General features: G+C 42.2%; 2 protein-coding genes across 2 annotated transcripts in view; one reads left to right on the top strand and one right to left on the bottom strand.

Annotated features, from left to right (window-relative positions):
* Positions 1-10,787, bottom strand: part of asgr1a (asialoglycoprotein receptor 1a) — a 25,502-nt gene extending 14,715 nt beyond the window's left edge. Inside the window, exons 1-2 of the mRNA XM_077225132.1 lie at positions 10,721-10,787; positions 4,444-4,563 (exon numbers count right to left, since the gene is read on the bottom strand). Of these exons, the coding sequence (XP_077081247.1) occupies positions 4,444-4,546 (103 nt within the window). The 5' untranslated portion in view covers positions 4,547-4,563; positions 10,721-10,787. The remainder of the gene's footprint in view (positions 1-4,443; positions 4,564-10,720) is intronic.
* Positions 10,788-11,561: 774 nt separating this feature from the next.
* plod3 (procollagen-lysine, 2-oxoglutarate 5-dioxygenase 3) overlaps positions 11,562-22,500 on the top strand; it is a 32,164-nt gene continuing 21,225 nt past the window's right edge. The window contains exons 1-10 of the mRNA XM_077225157.1: positions 11,562-11,767; positions 12,461-12,552; positions 13,662-13,798; positions 14,119-14,282; positions 14,699-14,811; positions 15,174-15,237; positions 15,639-15,736; positions 18,872-18,973; positions 20,005-20,136; positions 20,593-20,714. Coding sequence (XP_077081272.1) covers positions 11,686-11,767; positions 12,461-12,552; positions 13,662-13,798; positions 14,119-14,282; positions 14,699-14,811; positions 15,174-15,237; positions 15,639-15,736; positions 18,872-18,973; positions 20,005-20,136; positions 20,593-20,714 — 1,106 coding nt within the window. The 5' untranslated portion in view covers positions 11,562-11,685. The remainder of the gene's footprint in view (positions 11,768-12,460; positions 12,553-13,661; positions 13,799-14,118; positions 14,283-14,698; positions 14,812-15,173; positions 15,238-15,638; positions 15,737-18,871; positions 18,974-20,004; positions 20,137-20,592; positions 20,715-22,500) is intronic.

The raw sequence follows: 22,500 nt of genomic DNA, 5'->3' as shown, positions 1-22,500 counted from the left end.
AAATGCAATATAGGCTAAGATCTATAACTATGTTTTCAGTGGTGTATAAAGACCTTGCATAATGAACCGTTATGTTTTTATTAGCTTAGAATGAGGCATTTATATCTCCATAACCGCGGGCGCCCCCTTCTATGGAGGTCGACATATTGTGTGGTCGTGTTTCTAGCGTAGCCGACAGCGAACACACAGCGCTACAGCGAACACACAGCGCTACGGCGAACACACAGCAGCGCTACAGCGAACACAGCAGCGCTACAGCGAACACACAGCGCTACGGCGAACACACAGCACTACAGCGAACACACAGCGCTATAAAGCGAACACACAGCGCTACAGCGAACACACAGCGCTACAGCGAACACAGCGCTACAGCGAACACACAGTGCTACAGCGAACACACAGCGCTACAGCGAACACACACAGCGCTACGGCGAACACACAGCGCTACAGCGAACACACAGCGCTACAGCGAACACACAGCGCTACAGCGAACACACAGCGCTACGGCGAACACACAGCACTACAGCAAACACAGCGCTACAGCGAACACACAGCGCTACAGCGAACACACAGCGCTACAGCGAACACACAGCGCTACAGCGAACACACAGCGCTACAGCGAACACACAGCGCTACAGTGAACACACAGCGCTACAGCGAACACACAGCGCTACAGCGAACACACAGCGCTACAGCGAACACACAGCGCTACAGCGAACACACAGCGCTACAGCGAACACAGCGCTACAGCGAACACACAGCGCTACAGCGAACACACAGCGCTACAGCGAACACACAGCGCTACAGCGAACACACAGCGCTACAGCGAACACACATCGCTACAGAGAACACACAGCGCTACAGCGAACACACAGCGCTACAGCGAACACACGGCGCTACAGCGAACACAGCAGCGCTACAGCGAACACAGCAGCGCTACAGCGAACACACAGCGCTACAGAGAACACACAGCGCCACAGTGAACACACGGCGCTACAGCGAACACACATCGCTACAGAGAACACACAGCGCTACAGCGAACACACAGCGCTACAGCGAACACACAGCGCTACAGCGAACACACATCGCTACAGAGAACACACATCGCTACAGAGAACACACAGCGCTACAGCGAACACACAGCGCTACAGCGAACACACGGCGCTACAGCGAACACAGCAGCGCTACAGAGAACACACAGCGCTACAGCGAACACACAGCGCTACAGCGAACACACAGCGCTACAGTGAACACACAGCGCTACAGCGAACACACAGCGCTACGGCGAACACACAGCACTACGGCGAACACACAGCGCTACGGCGAACACACAGCGCTACGGCGAACACACAGCGCTACGGCGAACACACAGCGCTACAGCGAACACACAGCGCTACAGCGAACACACAGCGCTACGGCGAACACACAGCGCTACAGCGAACACAGCACTACAGCAAACACACAGCGCTACAGCGAACACACAGCGCTACAGCTAACACACAGCGCTACAGAGAACACACAGCGCTACAGCGAACACACAGCGCTACAGCGAACACACAGCGCTACAGCGAACACACATCGCTACAGAGAACACACAGCGCTACAGCGAACACACAGCGCTACAGCGAACACAGCAGCGCTACAGCGAACACAGCAGCGCTACAGCGAACACACAGCGCTACAGAGAACACACAGCGCCACAGTGAACACACGGCGCTACAGCGAACACACAGCGCCACAGCGAACACACAGCGAACACACATCGCTACAGAGAACACACAGCGCTACAGCGAACACACAGCGCTACAGCGAACACACAGCGCTACAGCGAACACACATCGCTACAGAGAACACACATCGCTACAGAGAACACACAGCGCTACAGCGAACACACAGCGCTACAGCGAACACACGGCGCTACAGCGAACACAGCAGCGCTACAGAGAACACACAGCGCTACAGCGAACACACAGCGCTACAGCGAACACACAGTGCTACAGCGAACACACAGCGCTACAGCGAACACACAGCGCTACAGCGAACACACAGCGCTACAGCGAACACACAGCGCTACGGCGAACACACAGCACTACGGCGAACACACAGCGCTACGGCGAACACACAGCGCTACGGCGAACACACAGCGCTACGGCGAACACACAGCGCTACAGCGAACACACAGCGCTACAGCGAACACACAGCGCTACAGCGAACACACAGCGCTACAGCGAACACACAGCAGCGCTACAGCGAACACACAGCGCTACAGAGCGCGTTTCCTCACTACCTTGAACAAGAAGTTTTCAGTGGTGTATAAAGACCTTACTTAATGAACCGTTATATTTGTATTACCTTAGAATGAGCAGTTTCTGTCTACACACACCGCGGGTTCCCGATCATTGAAATGCGCCGACATGTTTCTACGGTGGCCCTAAACGGACAAACGCTCTTCGTGCTCTTCGTGCAAGGAAGCAAGCTGACACAATGATGAACAAGTAACAATTATATTAGCAATAACATATAGATTTACTGAATAATTAGGGAAACATAATTTCTTAATTTATCCTTGTAAAGAAACCTCATTGCTGAACTGGCTACTCTCTGCTGTCTCAGACGACGACATCACTTCCTGCGGGAACCGTAACTTCTGTTGGTTGCAATTCGTAACCTTACCACTAGATGCCGCTAAAAAGCACACACTGCACCTTTAAATTACATTCTGTTACATGTTTATGTATAACGAGTGGTTCCCTACATTATTACAGGAAGAAGATACAGTAATCACATGACGTTTTCTGCGCACAAAATATTCTATTATTATAGAGTTCTCTTTCATGTCGTCTTCTGCTTGACTGCTCAAATTCACTCAAAATTATGTCAAAAGGCCATATAGGCAAGTATCCTTGTAAATCATAGTCTGTCTGTGGTGAAAATCCAGCTTTTAATGTTTATATGTCTATGTCTATGTGTCTATGTGGTGTTTTTAATACGCTTTAAGACAAACCATGTGTAAATTCATAAGTCGACAGCATTGCTGAGTATTTTCTGCTTAAAACTGCAGTGAACCAAAGACAGTCTCAAAAACACGCTTTGAAATCGCTGGTGTTTCTGACGTCACAAACTACCTTGTAACCAATCAGATCAACGTGTGATCGTCAACGAGTGGATCTCTGAGTGAGTGAGTGAGTGAGTGGAGGCGGGGCTCATTTGCATATTCATAGAACCGCGCATACTAAATGAGGCAAGGGTGTTGATTTAAGGGATACAATTGTAATGGGTTTTAAGGGCTAATATTATTGACTAGACTTTAACAATTGAAAAGAAAAGGCGTGTGTAACAGTATGTTGGATACGTGCGGCAGCTCTTAAAGCGACAGCAGCCTCATAAATCCACTGCTATCTTTGTCCTCAATGTTAATCTAACAAGACAAAAGACAGAAAATCACTCACTGCTCTTGATTGATTGAGCTTTGCTGGAGCCGCTCTAATTATTCACTGTGTTATTAAAATAGACATAAAATATGTAAGGCAATAATATGAAGGAACAGTAGCTTCTACAATACTGTAACGTGCATAATTAAACATGAAAATAACTGAAGGAAATGTCTATTTGCTAAGCCAACTAATTCGACACATATTTTTTTGGTGTCTCTTCCCAATATTAAAAAGAAATTAAGATTAAATGAAAATACAGGTATCGGTACTCAGTGTCGGCAAGTCCTAAAAATCAAAGTATCGGACTCGTTCTGGAAAAGTGGTATCGCTACATCCCTAACAGAGTTATTATTATAGTGAATCTAACAATGTTTTTTGTATATGTAACTTCGTGTTATATTACCTTCACATTACATTTCATATAAGTAGTTAACGCTGTTTTTAATGCAACAACGGAGGGCGTGACAGATAATTTGCCATCTTTCTCTCTCTCTATATATATAGGGTATGATTAGTGTGATCAAAAATGGTTTCTTGCATTAATTATTATTTTGATAATTCTAATTCTGGTTGGACCGGTGTGTGTGTATGCTGTGCTGGTGTCAGAAGTGGAGGTTAAAGGTCAACAGAGGTTGAGCAGCTGTATAAACTACAGCCAGTCAAACGGAAGAGGAGTGTTTGAGAAAGACACACACACACACACACGTCTGATTTTGTGTGTTTGTGGGCTCTTATTCCACTTTACAATACGGTCCCATTAGTTGATGCATTAACTAACAATGAGAAATACATTTGTTTATTAATCTTTGTCAACATTCATTATTAAAATACAGCTGTTCTTTAGTTCATGTGAGCTCAGATCAATTAAATTATATTAACAGATACAAATATAAGATTACCAAGTGTTTCATTGTTAGTTCATGTTAACTAATGCAACCTTATTGTAAAGTTAATGATATCCCCCCCCCCACATGAATGATTTTCATGTGTTTCCAGGTTTTGGTATCACCTTTCCTCCAGAACTCGGTGTCGTCACTGCTGTCTGGGTTCTCCAGCTCGTCTGTATACTGGTTCTCCACAGAGCCTGATGAGTCTGATCCAACGACCCTCATGATGAGTGTGTCTTGACCTGCAAAAACACACAACATTAGCTCTTCATTCATTTAAAGGCACACTATGTAGAAATTGTGTTTTTGTCAAACAGCGACCCCTAGAGTCTCTGTGAAATACTTGCACTGTTGTAAATTTGCTGGCTTATAACGTTTTTACATGATTGCTGCTAAATCACAAGTAAATAGCAATAGCCTAGGCCTACTGTATAATTTCAATTGTGTTTTTTGATTGTAATGTAAACATTACAAAATGCCAGGTGACGTCAATAAAGTTACATTTACGTCGCATTATTTCATAACATTGGCCGTTATGATGTCATTAGACATGATTATTGCAATTTATCATAATGGTTTGCAAATTGTGCTCGTTTACACTATTTAAAACCTCTAGGCTTATTTCCTTTTCCTAGTCTCTTCCGGCCGCGTTTTCTTTGCTTTCTCCATCGTCGAGTATCACGTCTGAAATGTGCGCAAGTGTCTTCTTGCTTCATATGTTGTTGTTGATGTGTGTGACGTCGTTATGTAAAGCATGTCATGATTCTCGCGAGATTTGTCGGCGGCGCTCCTCTCAAACTTGCATTGCTGGTTTTTCCAGCGGCGTCCGCCCCCCCCAAGCTTTACTACCAGGATGATTCGCCCTAATATGAGTTTGTTTACCACTGAAATGACTTTGAAGCTGTTATATTAAGGTACAATTCTTGCATAGTGTGCCTTTAATATTCGATAGAAAGTTCCTCAGCCATTCACAGAAGAACCTGTTTGACCAATCACAGGTGAATCTCTCCAGCCAACCGGCAGACCTCTTATACTCACAACCGGCACAACGTCATAGAATGTCTCTGAACAGATTCACGCCCACTTTTAGGGGAATGTAAACTAGACTTCCCATAGACTTCAATACAAAATAGCGTCACAAAACAACAGAGGTGTAACGGCCCCACCCAGTGGCCAGCGGTGTAACGGCCCCACCCAGTGGCCAGAGGTGTAACGGCCCCACCCAGTGGCCAGAGGTGTAACGGCCCCACCCAGTGGCCAGAGGTGTAACGACCCCACCCAGTGGCCAGAGGTGTAACAGCCCCACCCAGTGGCCAGAGGTGTACCGACCCCACCCAGTGGCCAGAGGTGTAACGACCCCACCCAGTGGCCAGAGGTGTAACGGCCCCACCCAGTGGTCAGAGGTGTAACAGCCCCACCCAGTGGCCAGAGGTGTAACGACCCCACCCAGTGGCCAGAGGTGTAACGGCCCCACCCAGTGGCCAGCGGTGTAACGGCCCCACCCAGTGGCCAGAGGTGTAACGGCCCCACCCAGTGGCCAGAGGTGTAACGACCCCACCCAGTGGTCAGATGTGTAGCGGCCCCACCCAGTGGCCAGAGGTGTAACGACCCCACCCAGTGGCCAGAGGTGTAACGGCCCCACCCAGTGGCCAGAGGTGTAACGACCCCACCCAGTGGCCAGAGGTGTAACGGCCCCACCCAGTGGCCAGAGGTGTAACGACCCCACCCAGTGGCCAGAGGTGTAACGACCCCACCCAGTGGCCAGAGGTGTAACAGCCCCACCCAGTGGCCAGAGGTGTAACGGCCTCACCCTGTGGCCAGAGGTGTAACGACCCCACCCAGTGGCCAGAGGTGTAACGGCCCCACCCAGTGGCCAGAGGTGTAACGGCCCCACCCAGAGGCCAGAGGTGTAACGACCCCACCCAGTGGCCAGAGGTGTAACGACCCCACCCAGTGGCCAGAGGTGTAACAGCCCCACCCAGTGGCCAGAGGTGTAACGACCCCACCCAGTGGCCAGAGGTGTAACAGCCCCACCCAGTGGCCAGAGGTGTAACAGCCCCACCCAGTGGCCAGAGGTGTAACGGCCCCACCCAGTGGCCAGAGGTGTAACAGCCCCACCCAGTGGCCAGAGGTGTAACAGCCCCACCCAGTGGCCAGAGGTGTACCGACCCCACCCAGTGGCCAGAGGTGTAACAGACCAACCCAGTGGCCAGAGGTGTAACGACCCCACCCAGTGGCCAGAGGTGTAACGACCCCACCCAGTGGCCAGAGGTGTAACAGACCAACCCAGTGGCCAGAGGTGTAACAGCCCCACCCAGTGGCCAGAGGTGTAACGACCCCACCCAGTGGCCAGAGGTGTAACAGACCCACCCAGTTGCCAGAGGAGTAACAGCCCCACCCAGTGGCCAGAGGTGTAACAGCCCCACCCAGTGGCCAGAGGTGTAACAGCCCCACCCAGTGGCCAGAGGTGTAACGACCCCACCATGTGGCCAGAGGTGTAACAGACCCACCCAGTGGCCAGAGGAGTAACAGCCCCACCCAGTGGCCAGAGGTGTAACAGCCCCACCCAGTGGCCAGAGGTGTAACGGCCCCACCCAGTGGCCAGAGGTGTAACAGCCCCACCCAGTGGCCAGAGGTGTAACGGCCCCACCCAGTGGCCAGAGGTGTAACGGCCCCACCCAGTGGCCAGAGGTGTAACGACCCCACCCAGTGGTCAGATGTGTAACAGCCCCAACCAGTGGCCAGAGGTGTACCGACCCCACCCAGTGGCCAGAGGTGTAACAGACCAACCCAGTGGCCAGAGGTGTAACGACCCCACCCAGTGGCCAGAGGTGTAACAGACCAACCCAGTGGCCAGAGGTGTAACAGCCCCACCCAGTGGCCAGAGGTGTAACGACCCCACCCAGTGGCCAGAGGTGTAACAGACCCACCCAGTGGCCAGAGGAGTAACAGCCCCACCCAGTGGCCAGAGGTGTAACAGCCCCACCCAGTGGCCAGAGGTGTAACGACCCCACCCAGTGGCCAGAGGTGTAACAGCCCCACCCAGTGGCCAGAGGTGTAACGACCCCACCCAGTGGCCAGAGGTGTAACAGACCCACCCAGTGGCCAGAGGAGTAACAGCCCCACCCAGTGGCCAGAGGAGTAACAGCCCCACCCAGTGGCCAGAGGAGTAACAGCCCCACCCAGTGGCCAGAGGTGTCTTACCCAGAGATTTACTCATAGTCGTACCTCATCGAGTAACCATGGTAAGCCAGTGAAGGATTTTACTTTGTCTATGAAAGTAAACATCTTTAAATATATATATATATTATGTCTTATAATATACATTATACTATATATAGCCCCACTGGGTAGGGTTGTTACACCAGTTTGACGCTGGGAGAATGAAGGGACATATTTTAAAATTGACCAAATGAAGTTTGTTGATGCATCTTTCACTCTCTATGGCAGGCAGGGTGGACATATAATTACTTTATGTATAATTACATACTATTATGTTTAATCTTAGTGATTTCTTAAGTTATTCACGCCTGTCGGCTGTGTGCGGACGTTGTTTTGTGACGCTATTTTGTATTGAAGTCTATGGGAAGTCTAGTTTGTTTTCCCCTAAAAAGGGGCGGGGACGAAATCGACAGTTAAGTTCCCGGATGTGCCGGTAGTGCTAATACATAGATACAGTATATACACTAGATGTCGCCTTGGGGTTCTAAGCATGCGTCAAAACCGCCGCCATCTTGGAACAGGGGTCTTGTGATAGGAAGGTAACGCTGAATTCATGGATGATGCCGGACTTTTGTGCTGCGTATGGATGTTCACACAAACAAAATCTAAAAACCAGACAGCAAGGGATTACATTTCACAAGAATTTTTTTTTAAATTTCTCTGGACTCAATGATAAATACACCGTTGGAACGAACCAAAATAACTAGAAAATCGCATTCATGACGATTTATGGTGATTTTATTTCCGTTAGACCTTTTCCTACATTGACGCTGATGCATTAAAGAGGAGGCGCTCCCCTGTTCTATGACGGCGGCTCTATTGACGCATTCGTTCCAATGAACTGCCGTACCTAAGGCGACATCTAGAGTATATATGTAATGTGCTTATAGAGAGCCTAAGCCCCGCCCCTCCGCTTCCGGCTCATGGGACCTTATTCCGGAAAAAATATGCGCGGTAGTCAATGGCGAGAGACAACTTATCTTTTTTTTCCGTCTGAACTGTGCCCTGAATTACACGTATGATGTTTGTGAATTTAAAAGATAATTATGAAAGTCAAGAAAGTCATAAAATAGAAGAGTAACATTTAGTTTTATGTGAAAATCGCTCAATGAACTACATCTCTCGTCTCGCACTATGTACGTCACCAAGCTCGTGTGTGTGTGTGTGTGCAGTCTGGTACAAAACACACAGGCATGACGACGTAACGTTACGATAATAACGTTAGACTATAGAAAACATGACAGACGTTAGCTTCAGTAAAGTTAGCTTCATTCATTGAGAGAAAAGGTCTTAGTAATTGCGTATTTTCACAGTCTTATTCCTCAACAGTTTTACATCAAACTGCGAGTTTCTTGACTTTAAAATGTATCTTTTAAATTGACAAACATCATATCTGTAATTCAGGGCACAATTCAAACGGGATCCAAATATTTGTTGTCTCTCGCCATATTTTCCGAAATTAGGTCCCATGTCCACCGGAAGGGGAGGGGCTTATGCTGCTTTGTAAGCCAATCATCAGGAGGCTTACGTCAGAAGGAGGCGGAGCTTTATTCTGTACGTTAACTGCTATTAATATGTTTATATTTTACTATGTTTTAAGTTACTTTGGTAGCTCTTGAATTTTCACAATTGTAGGCACTGAAACAGTTAAAACACAATTAATTTTCAGTAATATTATTGATTTGACGGCACTGACACTATCAGATGAAAACTAAACTCGAACTGAATTGATTTGAATAATGGCACTATTGTCTTTTTAGAGCTGCCTATAACTCAAATTGAATTAGTTTCCTTATTGAAGTTTGCAATATTGATACTCTTAACGAACAAAATTGAATCAAATTGAACAAAATTAAATTAGTTTAATAATTTATTAACTTCATTAATATCAACACTGTTATTGAACTGAATTGAATTTGTTTCAACTTTGCAACATAGACTGAATTGAAAAAAATTGAAGTGAATTGAATCCCACCTGTTTCTGTTCAGTTTGATTACCCTCTCCGTGTATTTAAGTTAACGGTATCGTTGTGTTATTTACTCTCATGCGAACTCCTGAGTGTTCCTTGTTTATTTTATTTAAAACGTTTCGACGTGCACATCATTACAGCCAACTATAAATAACTATTAATGTTGTGTAATTTTAATTATATGTTTTATTTTTAATTAATGACACCTATCAGTACATTCAAAATGAGAGACACATTCCATCTAAGCCACTTTCCCGTAAGCTTTTAATTTGATTAATTTGATTTCTGTGAGTTCAAGAGGTCAATCTGTTCAGAATCAGATCCTCTGTTGGGCAAATGTTTTGCTTTATGCAAAATCCAGCAAACTTGAACTTTGATTCGCAGCAAAAGATGACGCATGTTTCCGGTCTCATCTGTTCACGTGTGTTTATTAATGATCATCAGTTTATCTATAGTTCGTTTTCCACACATATAACGTTTTTCAGTTAATACCGCTGGCTTTTGTAGAGCAGAACAAGTAGATCAGAAGAAAAATAGAGTTAAGAAACACACAAAAACACAAATTTACACAAAAATACAATCAATTATCCCAAATAAAGGTTTTGATACACACATAAACTCTGTTAAAATACTTTTTCAATACAGAGGAAGAGGAAATAAAAGGAAATTAAGCATTTAATCACTCTAAGACCTACATTTTAAAAATGATTTTGAACTTCAGGGAAAATACATAAAAGTCCCAGTTAGACGATTTGGGGGGAATTTTACAGATTAAAATCATAAAAGCACCTTTATCATGTTTAATTCTCTAGTTCAGGTCATAGTTTTCTGCCCAGAAACCTAAACACTGATCTGATCTCAAACTTATGATGAAACATCAAGAACTTTATTAACACCCAAAGAACTGCAGAGTAACTCTAAAACCCCAAACACACAGAAATAACATTAAGAAGAAATGGCTCTAAATTATAGGAAGTTCTGAAATACTTTAACAAACCATTATAAAAACACTATATGCCCCTGAGTGATTCCAGCGCTCTGATATGAAAGCAGTGTTTCTCACTCTAAGTTAGTCTAGACTGTGAATAGTTTCACTAAATAAATCTGTTATTAAAGATTAGATGGTCAGTCATTCAGGTTACTGCGACATTATTAATAATTCATGAGATGCTCAAGGATTTCACTTGAAAATAGATTTTCCTCTTACCTCTTGCATTAGAAATGAGATCCTGATGTGTGTGTGTGTGTGTGTGTGAGAATGTGTGAGTGTACTTTGAGCTTGATGAAGTGAATGAATATTTACTTTGTGCATGTGGAGACAAACAGGAGCTCCAATCACAGTATTTGTCCAGCTGACCTCCGATCAGCTCAACATTTAAATGTATATATGGAGGTTAGTTTTAAAAATCTCTTTTACAAGGTTTCACGGTGTCTATTGGTAAGCAACAACATATTGGCTATTTATGGCAAAAGCTCAAGGAGTATGAATGTCAACAAATGTTGGGTTAACTAATCTAACTTTTCTGTAATTTCATAGTTTTCAAGAATTTAATATTTTCTTCTAAATTGTGGAAAGTAGTCATAATAAAGAATAAGTGAACGTGTCCAATCTTTTTATCAAATGTATATAATCTTTAAATATTTTACCTGATAAATAGACTAAATAAACAACCGATAAAGAGAGAAGTTATCACGTAAATGTAAACACTATATATAATATATATATATATATATATATATATACAGAAAGAGATATTGAGGGAGGAGTGCCACGTAATATATATATATATATATATATATATATATATATATATATATATATATATATATATAGGCTATATACATAGGATTTACATCTTTTTTTAGAAACACCCGTTACGTGGCACTCCTCCCTCAATATCTCTTTCTGTTGCCGAAGGGGTTGATTTTTCTTTAGGAGAATCACTTTCCATTTGTCTGACTCTGGTTGGTCGAACGGCATCGCGTTCTCTCTTCCTATTGGCTGCTTGTCTGTCCGTCATTTTCTGCTCCGCGCTCATTGGCTGTCTAGGCGGAAACAAGGCGGATTCTTCATGTTGACGGTGAAATTCCTGCCCCCCGTCCGCGAATTTCGGGAGTTCTGCACCGAATCGGCGTGGAAACGGAACCGAACGTGAACGTGAGCGAGACGCAATGACTGCGGTGCGCGTGATCCTGATCCTGTTTCTGGGCTCCATTCAGCTCTGCCGAACCGAGCCGCGCTCCGGGAAACCCAGTAAGAACCGTTTAATAATTCTCTGTCAGTCTTGCATTTAAATGTCCAGTCAGATTTGAATCTGAACGTAACCGCCGATCCGAATCACAATCGCAGCGTAAACAGACCAAAACCAGATCATATATTACAAAAGGTCATTATGATGACTACTGTTTGCGTCAAAAACAACTAAGAACAACTTCTGTGGCAAATTGATATTAATTCTACTGTCATCATAAAGAAGTGACTCAAAATAACAAAAAGCTTCTCACACTGTTTTAAACAGTTCTCATATTCATATTTAACGTTACTGCTATTCCGTAACTGTGGTGTGTTGGTGGAAAATGTGTTTACCATGGTAAATTTGTTAAGGTTGACTCAAAACCATATTGAATATAACGTTACATATGCAACGTTAAAGCTCCTTCAGAAGCTTCTAGATCCACAGAACCACGAGAAACGGTCAGAGATCCAGAAGCTTCTACAGAAGAAACTGGTGTGAGTTTCTGATGGTCTTTACATCATTAATGAACAACAGTTGCACTAATTAACTATTCTTTGCAGATGTTTTAGTGTTTTTTGAGTTGGTTATCTTTGTAACCAGGACAATAACATCAGGACAAAAATCAGGACATAACATCTCCAGGACTCAGAATAACTCAGTGATGTATTACAGTATAATAACAGTGTGTGTGTGTGTGTGTGTGTGTTCAGGTGAGTTGTTGGTGATCACAGCGGCTACAGAAGCGACCGACGGATACCTGAGGTTCATGCGGACCATCCGACAGTTCAACTACACGGTTCAGGTATACTAGCGCTCGAAAGTCTGAAGTAACTATGATTTTTTAATGTTTTAAAAGAGTCTCTTATACTCACCAATGCTGCATTTATTTGATACAGTAAAAAAAATACAGTAAAAATTGTGAAATATTATTTCCAGTGTAAATCAGCTGTTTTCAATGTGAATATATAGCAAAGTGTAATTTATTCCTGTGATCAAAGTAGGGCTGTAGCTATCGATTATTTTAGTAATTGAGTATTCTACTGATTATTCCATCGATTAATCGAGTAATCGGATAAAAAATTGTGGTAATAAAAATAGATCCAAGTGAACAACTGCCTTTAAAATGACTTAAAAATACAAATAGGTAACACTTTACAATATGGTTCATTAGTTAGCATTAGTTAACTACCTTAGTTAGTATACTAAGAATGAACAACACTTCTACAGCATTTATTAATCTGAGTTAATATTAATTTCAACATTTACTAATACATTATTAAAATCAAATGTTGTATTTGTTAACATTAATGTACTGTGAGCTAACATGAACAAAAAATGAAACTAACATTAACAAAGATTAATAAATACAGTTACAAATGTATTGTTCATTGTAAGTTCACGTTGGTTAATACATTAACTAATGTTAATGTTAACCTTATTGTAAAGTGTTACATAAATATATAAAAACAAGCAATAATTATTTGTTCAAATAAAGTATCAAAGTAATCATACGGGTTTTATTGAACGACGCTGTTAAAATACACTGTGTAAAATAAATGATATAAACTAATATAAACATAACTTATGTACATTACGAATTCAAAAAACATTGAGTTCAAATGTCAACTTAATCTTTAATATTTGGTCACTTCTGTTCGATAGAAATGCTACAGCCGCTGTAATCTCGTGAACAAGAACATGTGCGCGTCAAAACATGCAAACTCAGTGCGAGGGTTAAACTTTTATTTTGAAATCGCGATAAACAACAGTGCACATATATTTCAGAAAGATATTTATGTATTCTCCTGTGTTGGCGTAGATTTATAAATGAGTTGCGCAAGAATTTTGTGATGTGTGTGTTGTTTGTTTGCATACGTGTGTGTTTATTGTGTTGTGTGTGTGTGTGTGTAGGTGCTGGGTCTGGGAGAGCAGTGGAGGGGCGGTGATGTTGCTCGGACCGTCGGTGGAGGACAGAAGGTTCGATGGCTGAAGGCAGAACTAGAGAAACACAAAGACAAACGCAACACTGTCGTCATGTTTGTAGACAGGTGTGTTCACTTCACACACAATAAACACAATGCCATGACCTCATTTCTCTCTTTATTGATATGTAACTCGATGACCAACATCCTGACACGTTTCAGACCTGAGTGAGTGTGAGGTTTCATTTGTGCCAAAAATGCTGCTTTATGATATTCATTCGCCCATGATGACATTCACTGGATACTTGAGATAAATTAGACTCGTTTATTCATTGTTTATGTGTGTTTTTGTAGTTGAGCTCCCTAGACAGTGTGTTTGTGCTCCTGACCTGATTGTTTTGTGTCTGTGTCTGTTTGTGACTGTGTGTGTGTGTGTGTGTGTGTAGTTATGATGTGATTTTAGCCAGTGGTCCAGCGGAGCTGCTCAAGAAGTTTTCTCGTTTCTCTCATCGCGTCGTGTTCTCGGCCGAGGGATTCTGCTGGCCGGACCAGAGACTCGCGGCCAAATACCCAGCGGTGCATCATGGGAAACGCTACCTCAACTCTGGAGGTGTGTGTGTCAGTGGAATGAAAGGCACAGCCATGACAGCTGACACCCGTGTGTGTGTGTGTGGCCTGGTAAACCCTACATTATGGGGACAAAATGTCCCCATAAGGATGGCAATCACTGAAATCCTTGTTCGTGTGGGGACATTTTTTGGTCCCCATGAGGAAAACAGCTTATAAATCATACTAAGTGATGTTTTTTGAAAATGTAAAAATGCAGAAAGTTTTCTGTGATGGGTAGGTTTAGGGGTAGGGTTAGTGTGTGTGAGTGTGTGTGTGTGTGTGATGGGTAGGTTTAGGGGTAGGGTTAGTGTAAGGGAATAGAATATACAGTTTGTACAGTATAAAAATCATTATGTCTATGGAAAGTCCCCATAAAACATGGAAACACTACGTGTGTGTGTCTGTGTGTGTGTGTAGGTTTCATCGGGTTCGCTCCTGAGATGTATGCAATAGTGCAACAGTGGAAATACAAAGACAACGATGATGACCAGCTGTTTTACACACGGATCTACCTGGACAAAGAGCAGAGGGTGAGTGTGTAAATGTGTGAGAGTGTGTGAGTGTGTGAGTGTGTGAGTGTGTGTGTGTGTGAGTGTGTGAGTGTGTGAGTGTGTGAGTGAGTGTGTGAGTGAGTTTGTGTGTGTGAGTTTGTGTGTGTGTGCGTGAGTGAGTTTGTGTGTGTGTGAGAGTGTGTGTGAGAGTGTGTGTGTGTGTGTGAGAGTGTGTGTGTGAGAGTGTGTGTGTGAGAGTGTGTGTGTGAGAGTGTGAGTGAGTGAGTATGTGAGTGAGTGTGTGAGTTTGTGTGTGAGTTTGTGTGTGTGTGTGTGTGCGTGAGTGCGTGAGTGAGTTAGATGCATGTAGCTGTTCATGCTAAATAGTTTTTCTTTTCCAGCGGAAGTTCAACATCACACTGGACCACAAATCCCAGATTTTTCAGAATCTCAATGGAGCCATAGGTACGTACAGGCACACACACACACACACACACACACACACACACTCACTCTGTCACTCACTCACACACACACACTTGCACTTACTGTCACACACACACACACACACACACACAATCTCTCATGCACAGAAACACAAACAATCTCTCTCACACACACACACATGCTCGCACTCACTCTCACACACAATCTCTCACACACACACACGCTCGCACTCACTCACACACACAATCTCTCACACACTTACTCACACACAATCTGACACATACACACACTATCACTCACACACGCTCTCTCTCTCACACACACGTGTGTGTAGTTTGCTTTAGTCCTGTTGTAATTCTGCCTGTTTTCTGTGCTTGTGATGTTGTGTGTGATGTTGTGTGATGTGTGTGTTTTTCCAGAGGAAGTGGTGCTGAAGTTTGAGAAATCCAGAGTCCGAGCTCGAAACGTGGTCTATGACACACTTCCTGTCGTTATCCATGGCAACGGGCCAACGAAGGTAAACACACTCTGCACAGTCATTCTTCTGTTTATGCAGACTTGTATGTATGACGTGTGTGTGTTATTTTTACATATATACAGTATATATACTATTAAAAAGTTTGGGGTAAGATTTTTTGATGTACTTTTCTAAAATAGAAATGTATAGAAATTAATACTTTTATTCGGCAAGGGTGCATTAAACTGTTCAAAAGTGACATTAAAGACATTTATAATGTTACAAAAGATTCTGTTTCAAATAAATTGTTCTTTTGAACTTTCTATTCATCAAAGAATCCTGAAAAATAAAAATAAAAGCAGCTCAACTGTTTTCAAAATTGATAATATGAATAATCCGAAATGTTTCTTGAGCAGCAAATCAGCAAATGAAGAGCTCTTTTCCAAAACGCGATAAACGCCATTTAAAAAAACAAAACTGAGTTTGTCATGTCATTCTGCTGTGTACTGAACCTATTCACTGCTCCATCAACGTTTCATGCCAAATCGCTATATTTCCTTGTTTAAAATGTACTGCAAGATGCAGTTTCTTTCCAAACCGCGATAAGCGCCGAACCCATTTTTAGCCTAAACGTGATACATCCTCTCCACTAATCAGAATTCGGTGAGCGTTCTACGCAATCCAACATGGCGGCGCTCTGAACAGAGGTTTGTTTATGTTCATTCATTCCTCAAAATGAGTGCTAGATTTCTAGTCGACTAGTAGTAGTTCATTTAAGCCATAATCACATATTTATATGGATTTAATTACTTATATGGGATTGAAACCATAATGAGCGTTTTTAATTGCCTATTCCACATCTCAACGCACGCATAAAGCTTGCCACAAAGAACCGGCAAAAGTAATGATGCATGAAAAATTTGAATTGTTATTAATAAACTAGTGTTTTCTATGTCAGTGCCGGCTGCTAAGATAAAGTTGACGATGCTGAATCGCCATCTTCGCAGTAGTGAACGCGCATATAGAGAGAAATGCACACTTCATACGAATTAGCCTACATTAGCCTAGAGTAGCCAATTTCTTTTCGTTTTTAAATGTTTTGTTTAAAAGTAGACATTTCAAGCTTTCTACACTTCTCATGTCTGTGAGGCAAGTATCGTTGTGTTTCAGTTCATTTATGAGACGCGCTCCAGTTCATGCGCGGGCGCCTCCGTGTCCTGATTATATGTCTGCTATATTTGCTGCTTATTTATTAATCCAGTCAATTTATTGATGAAACATTGATTCAAATGAAGATACAATTTATAATGTTATAATTTATAATATATTGGGCATCTTATGATCCTATCTTACTCATCTCATGCGGTTCCCTTTTCATATAATCAACATAGATGAAATTTAAAAAAACATAATATTATTAAACATAAATATGAAACGTATGTTTACGGTTTTTTTTAACTTATATTTAAGCGTCATGCCGCTCCACTTTGCTCACATGCTGTGTACATGCATGTGTGTGTGCATGTGGTGGAGGGGTGCCCATCACTACTTTTGAATGTTGTTATCATTATTGAATATTTTTAATAATTCTTTTTTTTTTTTTCAAGCGTAGAGGACAAAGTGGTCCTACTTGTTACAGGTTTGACACTTTACTAAAAATGACAATGAATGTATTACTAAATAACTTATTAAATATTGATATCATTACTATCATTACTTTTTTCAGGTTCGGCACCAAATGACTATTAGCCTAAATGTGTTACTAAATTTAATTTATATGAATTTATAGTATGAGCCCCTGATTATATGTTGCATGTTCTCTTGTTTTTTTTTAAAGACAAACCATACATTTTTGGAAAAAATGGATGGATTTATAGCGTTTTGGGAAAAAAATTAAATTAACTTTTAATTTATCATAAACAATATTGTTGTTTGATTTAATAATCATTGTTTAACATGTTCAGACGGAGCCAATAAAACATTTTAACAGGATAAATTGAATATTCACAAAATGTGTGGGTCTAGGTAAAACATTTAATTTTCCTGAAAACTATTGAAATGGATTTATAACGTTTTGGAAAAGAACTCCTCATATTTTGCTAAATATAAGTGGAATAGTGGAACAACATTTAGAGCTCCAGAATTGGCAGTTGAAAATGAGCTTTCATTTCTTTGTAATTAATTTTAAATATAAAATTATCCGAAGCGCCTTATATATGGATAAATTGGTTAATTGGATCAACTGGTTAATATCGCTCCGCGTTATTAAATTCGCCCGCGAACTCGTGCTCGTGTCCATCTTATGCACGCTCTCACACGGCCCGTTCAACCTCGTATAAACCCAGTTATGTGCCCGCTCACGAGCGCTCACTAATAGTAACAGACATACGAACAGACACACTGTCCACGGCGCTGCTCGCGCGTCACAGAATGTTCATAAAGTGTTCCCCGTTCACAGTAACCGGGTCGTCTCATTGCACATGAATACTCATATGAGTCGGGCTGCGAATGTAAGTTACGTGCCCGCCCCAGCGCGCTCACGTTTACTAATAAACGCCTCGCCTCCGGCGCTGCGCACTCGCTACATTCCCTTTAGCACATCTAGTGGATACATAACGCAAACCCAGTCAAACGTTTGACTGCAGTATCTTATGCGCCTTATAACCCGGTGCGCCCTATATACAGTTAATGTTCTAAAATAGGTCATTCATTGAAGGTGCACCTTATAATCCGGTGCGCCTTATAGTGCGGAAAATACGGTAAATGCATGTAAAACTAAAACACTACATAGTCTAGATAAATAGACATAGTCTTCACTGCATGTATTAAATATACATTTGTTGTTATTAAAGCTACTGAAGTTATTCAGTCACGAGCAGTGAGGGATTTTCACTGTTATTAGAGTAACATTAATGACACGATTTATTACACTGGTTTATTACACTGGTTTATTACACTGGTTTATTACACTGGTGTATTACACTGGTTTATTAGGCTACTGTCACTTTAAGAGTGAACGCACTGATCCAGTATACTGATGCACATCCACACTGTTTATCTGACCAATCACTGTGTTAAAGAAACCGTTTTCTTTAAAGATTATTTGTGCGATTCTCTTTGGATCACTGCCAGCATATTAACCATATGTCGTGTGTGTGTGTCTGTGTGTGTGTGTGTTTGTGTGTGTGTGTGTAGCTCCAGCTGAATTATCTGGGTAACTACGTGCCGACGGCGTGGACGTATGAAAACGGATGTGGAAACTGTGACGATGATTTGCTGGACCAGAGTCATCTCTCTGTGAGTGTACACGTATTAACACACAAACACCGTTACAACACTGTCAACATCTGTCATGTGGTTTAGGTGTAGGGTTGGGTATCGTTGAATTTTAACAATTCTGATTCCCATTTCCATTCTGCTTATTGATTCTGATTCTTATCAATTCCTAATTTCGATTCCAATAAGATTTAAAAAAAAACTTGGATATCATTCACTTTTACTCTTATCTAAAACATGTAATTGTATCTGAATATCATGAACAGAAATCAGCAGATAAAGACACTTACCTGGGTAAGTTTACCTGAGGTTTAAAAACACCATAGAAGAACAACTAGCCGAACTAATATAAACTTCAAGCATTATTAAAGACAATAAACACTCAGTAATTAAAAAAGAACTAATACAAAATTAGCAAGTGCAACAAATAGAGACAACTGAACAAAGATATGATTGAAATAAACCGTGTATTAAGATTTTCAGGTTCAAAAACTAAAATAACTGCACTTTATATATAAAATCTACATTACACGGGGTTCCCACGGGTCCTTGAAAGTTTGTGAATCTGAGAAAAAAAAAATTCAAGGCCCTGTAGAGTTTATGAAAATAAACATGCATAGATACAAGTCCTTGAAAGTGCTTGAATTTTATTTTGTGCAAGAAGTGTTCTGGACAAAAATCCACAGTATTCCCTCCGCTCCGCTAACGTGTTATTCCGCTAACACTGCGTGGCCTACGCATACTAGCTTTTTGTGATTATAGAGACGGCAGGAATATTAGTGCTGTCACTTTAAGAGCTGCACTGATCCAGTATACTGATACACACCAACACAGAACACACACTCTCGAGTGCTTGAATGGTTTAAACTCATATTGAAAGGAATCGATAATTTTATAACAAGTATCCGATTCCTGACCTCAAGAATTTAGATTTTCGATGCCCAACCCTATTCAGGATGAGTTATAACAGGTGTGTGTGTGTGAGAGAGGGAGTGTGTGTAGATCTCTAACTGTGTGTGTGTGTGTGTGTGTGTGTGTGTGTGTGTGTGTAGGACGAGGAGATGCCGCTGGTTCACATTTCTGTGTTTATCGAGCAGCCGACGCCGTTTCTGGATGAGTTTCTGGAGAGACTCGCAACTTTGCACTACCCACACACACGCTTACGACTCTTCATACACAACAACGTACGTACGGCTCTTCACACCAGTGTTATATCAGGATCATTGAGAATACAGTTATAGTTTGATGTATATTTTAAATTATCTTTTATGGTAACTCTTAACCATAACCATGACACTTGTCATACATGATGTATGTGACTTTCATGCTAAGACCGTGTGTAAACCAAAGCTTATATTTACACTTTTTTTTCAATTTCTGTTTCAGCCGCAGGTTTAACTGTACTTATATTGTTAAATATTATGACAACTGACTAGTGAGGACATTTTACTGGTTAAAAAGGCTTATAAACCGGGCCAGACGTGTTTTTTTAATCTAGTGTTTTGCATGTTTCTGTGATGGGTGGGTTTAGGGGTCAGGCCATAGAAAATATCATTAAGCTGATCAAAATCAATGGAAGTCTATGCAGTGTCCTGAAACTGTGTGTGTGTGTGTGTGTGTGTGTGTGTGTGTGTTTGCAGGTTGTGTATCACGAACAGCACATTGAGCGGTTCTGGACGCGTCATCGCTCTCTGTTCCCTGGGGCGAGAATAGTCGGACCTGAGGAAAACCTTAGACAGGACCAGGCCAGAACCATGGCAGTGTAAACACACACATACTCATACTCATACACTCACTCACACACACACATACTCACACACACAGACACACACAAACACACACACTAGGGGTGTGAACCTACACTGGTCTCACGGTTCGGTTCGATTACGATTATCATGTAATCGATTCAGTTCAATTCGATATCGCGGTGCACTGCATCTGCAATTTAAATTTTTACTCCAAAAGTGATGTGTGCGTGCGCGCGCGTGTTCGCCTGTTCGGTAAGTCGCACTGACAGAAACAGTGACATTCCAGTTAAAGTTTCAAGGGAGTAAAGCCTGTTTATGCCATTTAGTAAATGAAATTGTCAAATCAATTTTGTTGTAAAGAAATGTTCATTTAAAAGCAGCGCTCATTCATCAGTGTATAATGTTACCATAGAGATGCGCGCATCAACCGTCGCCGAGCCCGCTGTTGAAGGTAACGATCATCCATTTATAATCACGCGTAAAAACACAGAATAATTGTAATTTGACCATTGGGTTTGGATACTTAAATCAGCTCTATGTGTGCGTGACATGAGCGCGCACAGCGTGTGTCTTCTCCAGGTCGTGCTTACCAGGTTGTTCATTAGAGCCGAAATGTGCCCAGAATAGATGTAGGCTTTTAAAGCCCATCTTTCAAGTTGAAGTTCTCTGTGAATAGATGTGTAGATAAATAGTGTAGGAACTCGATTTGCGTTAAGAAATTAATCATAAATGTGCATTAAAAAAGTTTTTTAAAAGAAATTGTGATTACTTCCGCTGTCAAAAACGCTCTGATCGGACGTGACGCAACGGCCGGTAAATCTCATCTCTTCGTAATGGAGTCAGACATTGAACAGGTTGCAGTAGGGGTTCATGTCAACTCTTCCGATGGGCCATTGCCTTATAATTATGAGCCACCGAGGCGAGAGAGGGGTCAGGCAGAGTTAAGGGGAAGGGTAAATGGACAGAGGAGAGAGATAGAGTTGTGGTGTGAGGAGAATCGGTGGAGGATTGGTCAGGTGTCTTGGTGAGTGACCACAGGCTAAAGCTAATTGTGGCTAACGTTGTCTCCATGTTTATCACATTGCAGTATCTTTAATCATATTTAGCAATATTGCTGTCGACTTTGTTGTTTTTCAAGCATCCATGTATATTGTCACCATCTATGCTAGCAACATGCGTCGTAAAATGTTTAATTTAGATCCCAGATTTTCCGAACTTAGCCGGCTGTTATACTACTCCCCTAGTGTTTCCGACGGACATTATGTAAATGAGCTCGCATGTACTGCGGAGTATGTGTATGAAAGCAGTTAGTGTTCCGGTTAGGACGGGAATATGCTGTTCATGTAAATATAGTCATTGTTACAAGGATCTTTTACTGTCACGTGGGCTGGGTATAAGGCATGCAGATAAATGCGTGAGTTTATCTTGGCACATTTTGTTTAACAGGTGGTTGTGTGGTAGATGTGAGGCTATGCCATCAGCAGTGGAGAGTGTGTGCTGTAGGGAGGTCGACGCCTATTGGTCTCTTGTCCAAAAGCCTAGATCCCCCAGAAGACATTACCTGCCTCACACTCCATCCAAGGTTTGAAGCATCCTGTATGAATCCTTGTGTGCTGCAGATAGCATACTTGAACTTCAGACAGGAGCATGGCCCTCTCCAAGCCAGCAGGCCAGAGTATGTTTTGAGCAAAAATTATTTCACACTTCAATTTAAAGAACCAGCTTTTCTACACCAAAATAGTAAATCCTGTTAAGCAGGTTTTTAAAATCAGTGGTTTCCATATACTTACTATAAAAACA

The sequence above is a fragment of the Siphateles boraxobius genome, unplaced genomic scaffold, assembly GCF_051911475.1.
Source record: "Siphateles boraxobius isolate OS27281-9 unplaced genomic scaffold, OSU_SipBor_1 126, whole genome shotgun sequence".
NCBI classification, from domain to species: domain Eukaryota; kingdom Metazoa; phylum Chordata; class Actinopteri; order Cypriniformes; family Leuciscidae; genus Siphateles; species Siphateles boraxobius.
Note: the sequence above shows the minus strand (reverse complement) of the source record. Positions and strands in the feature narration are given on the sequence as shown.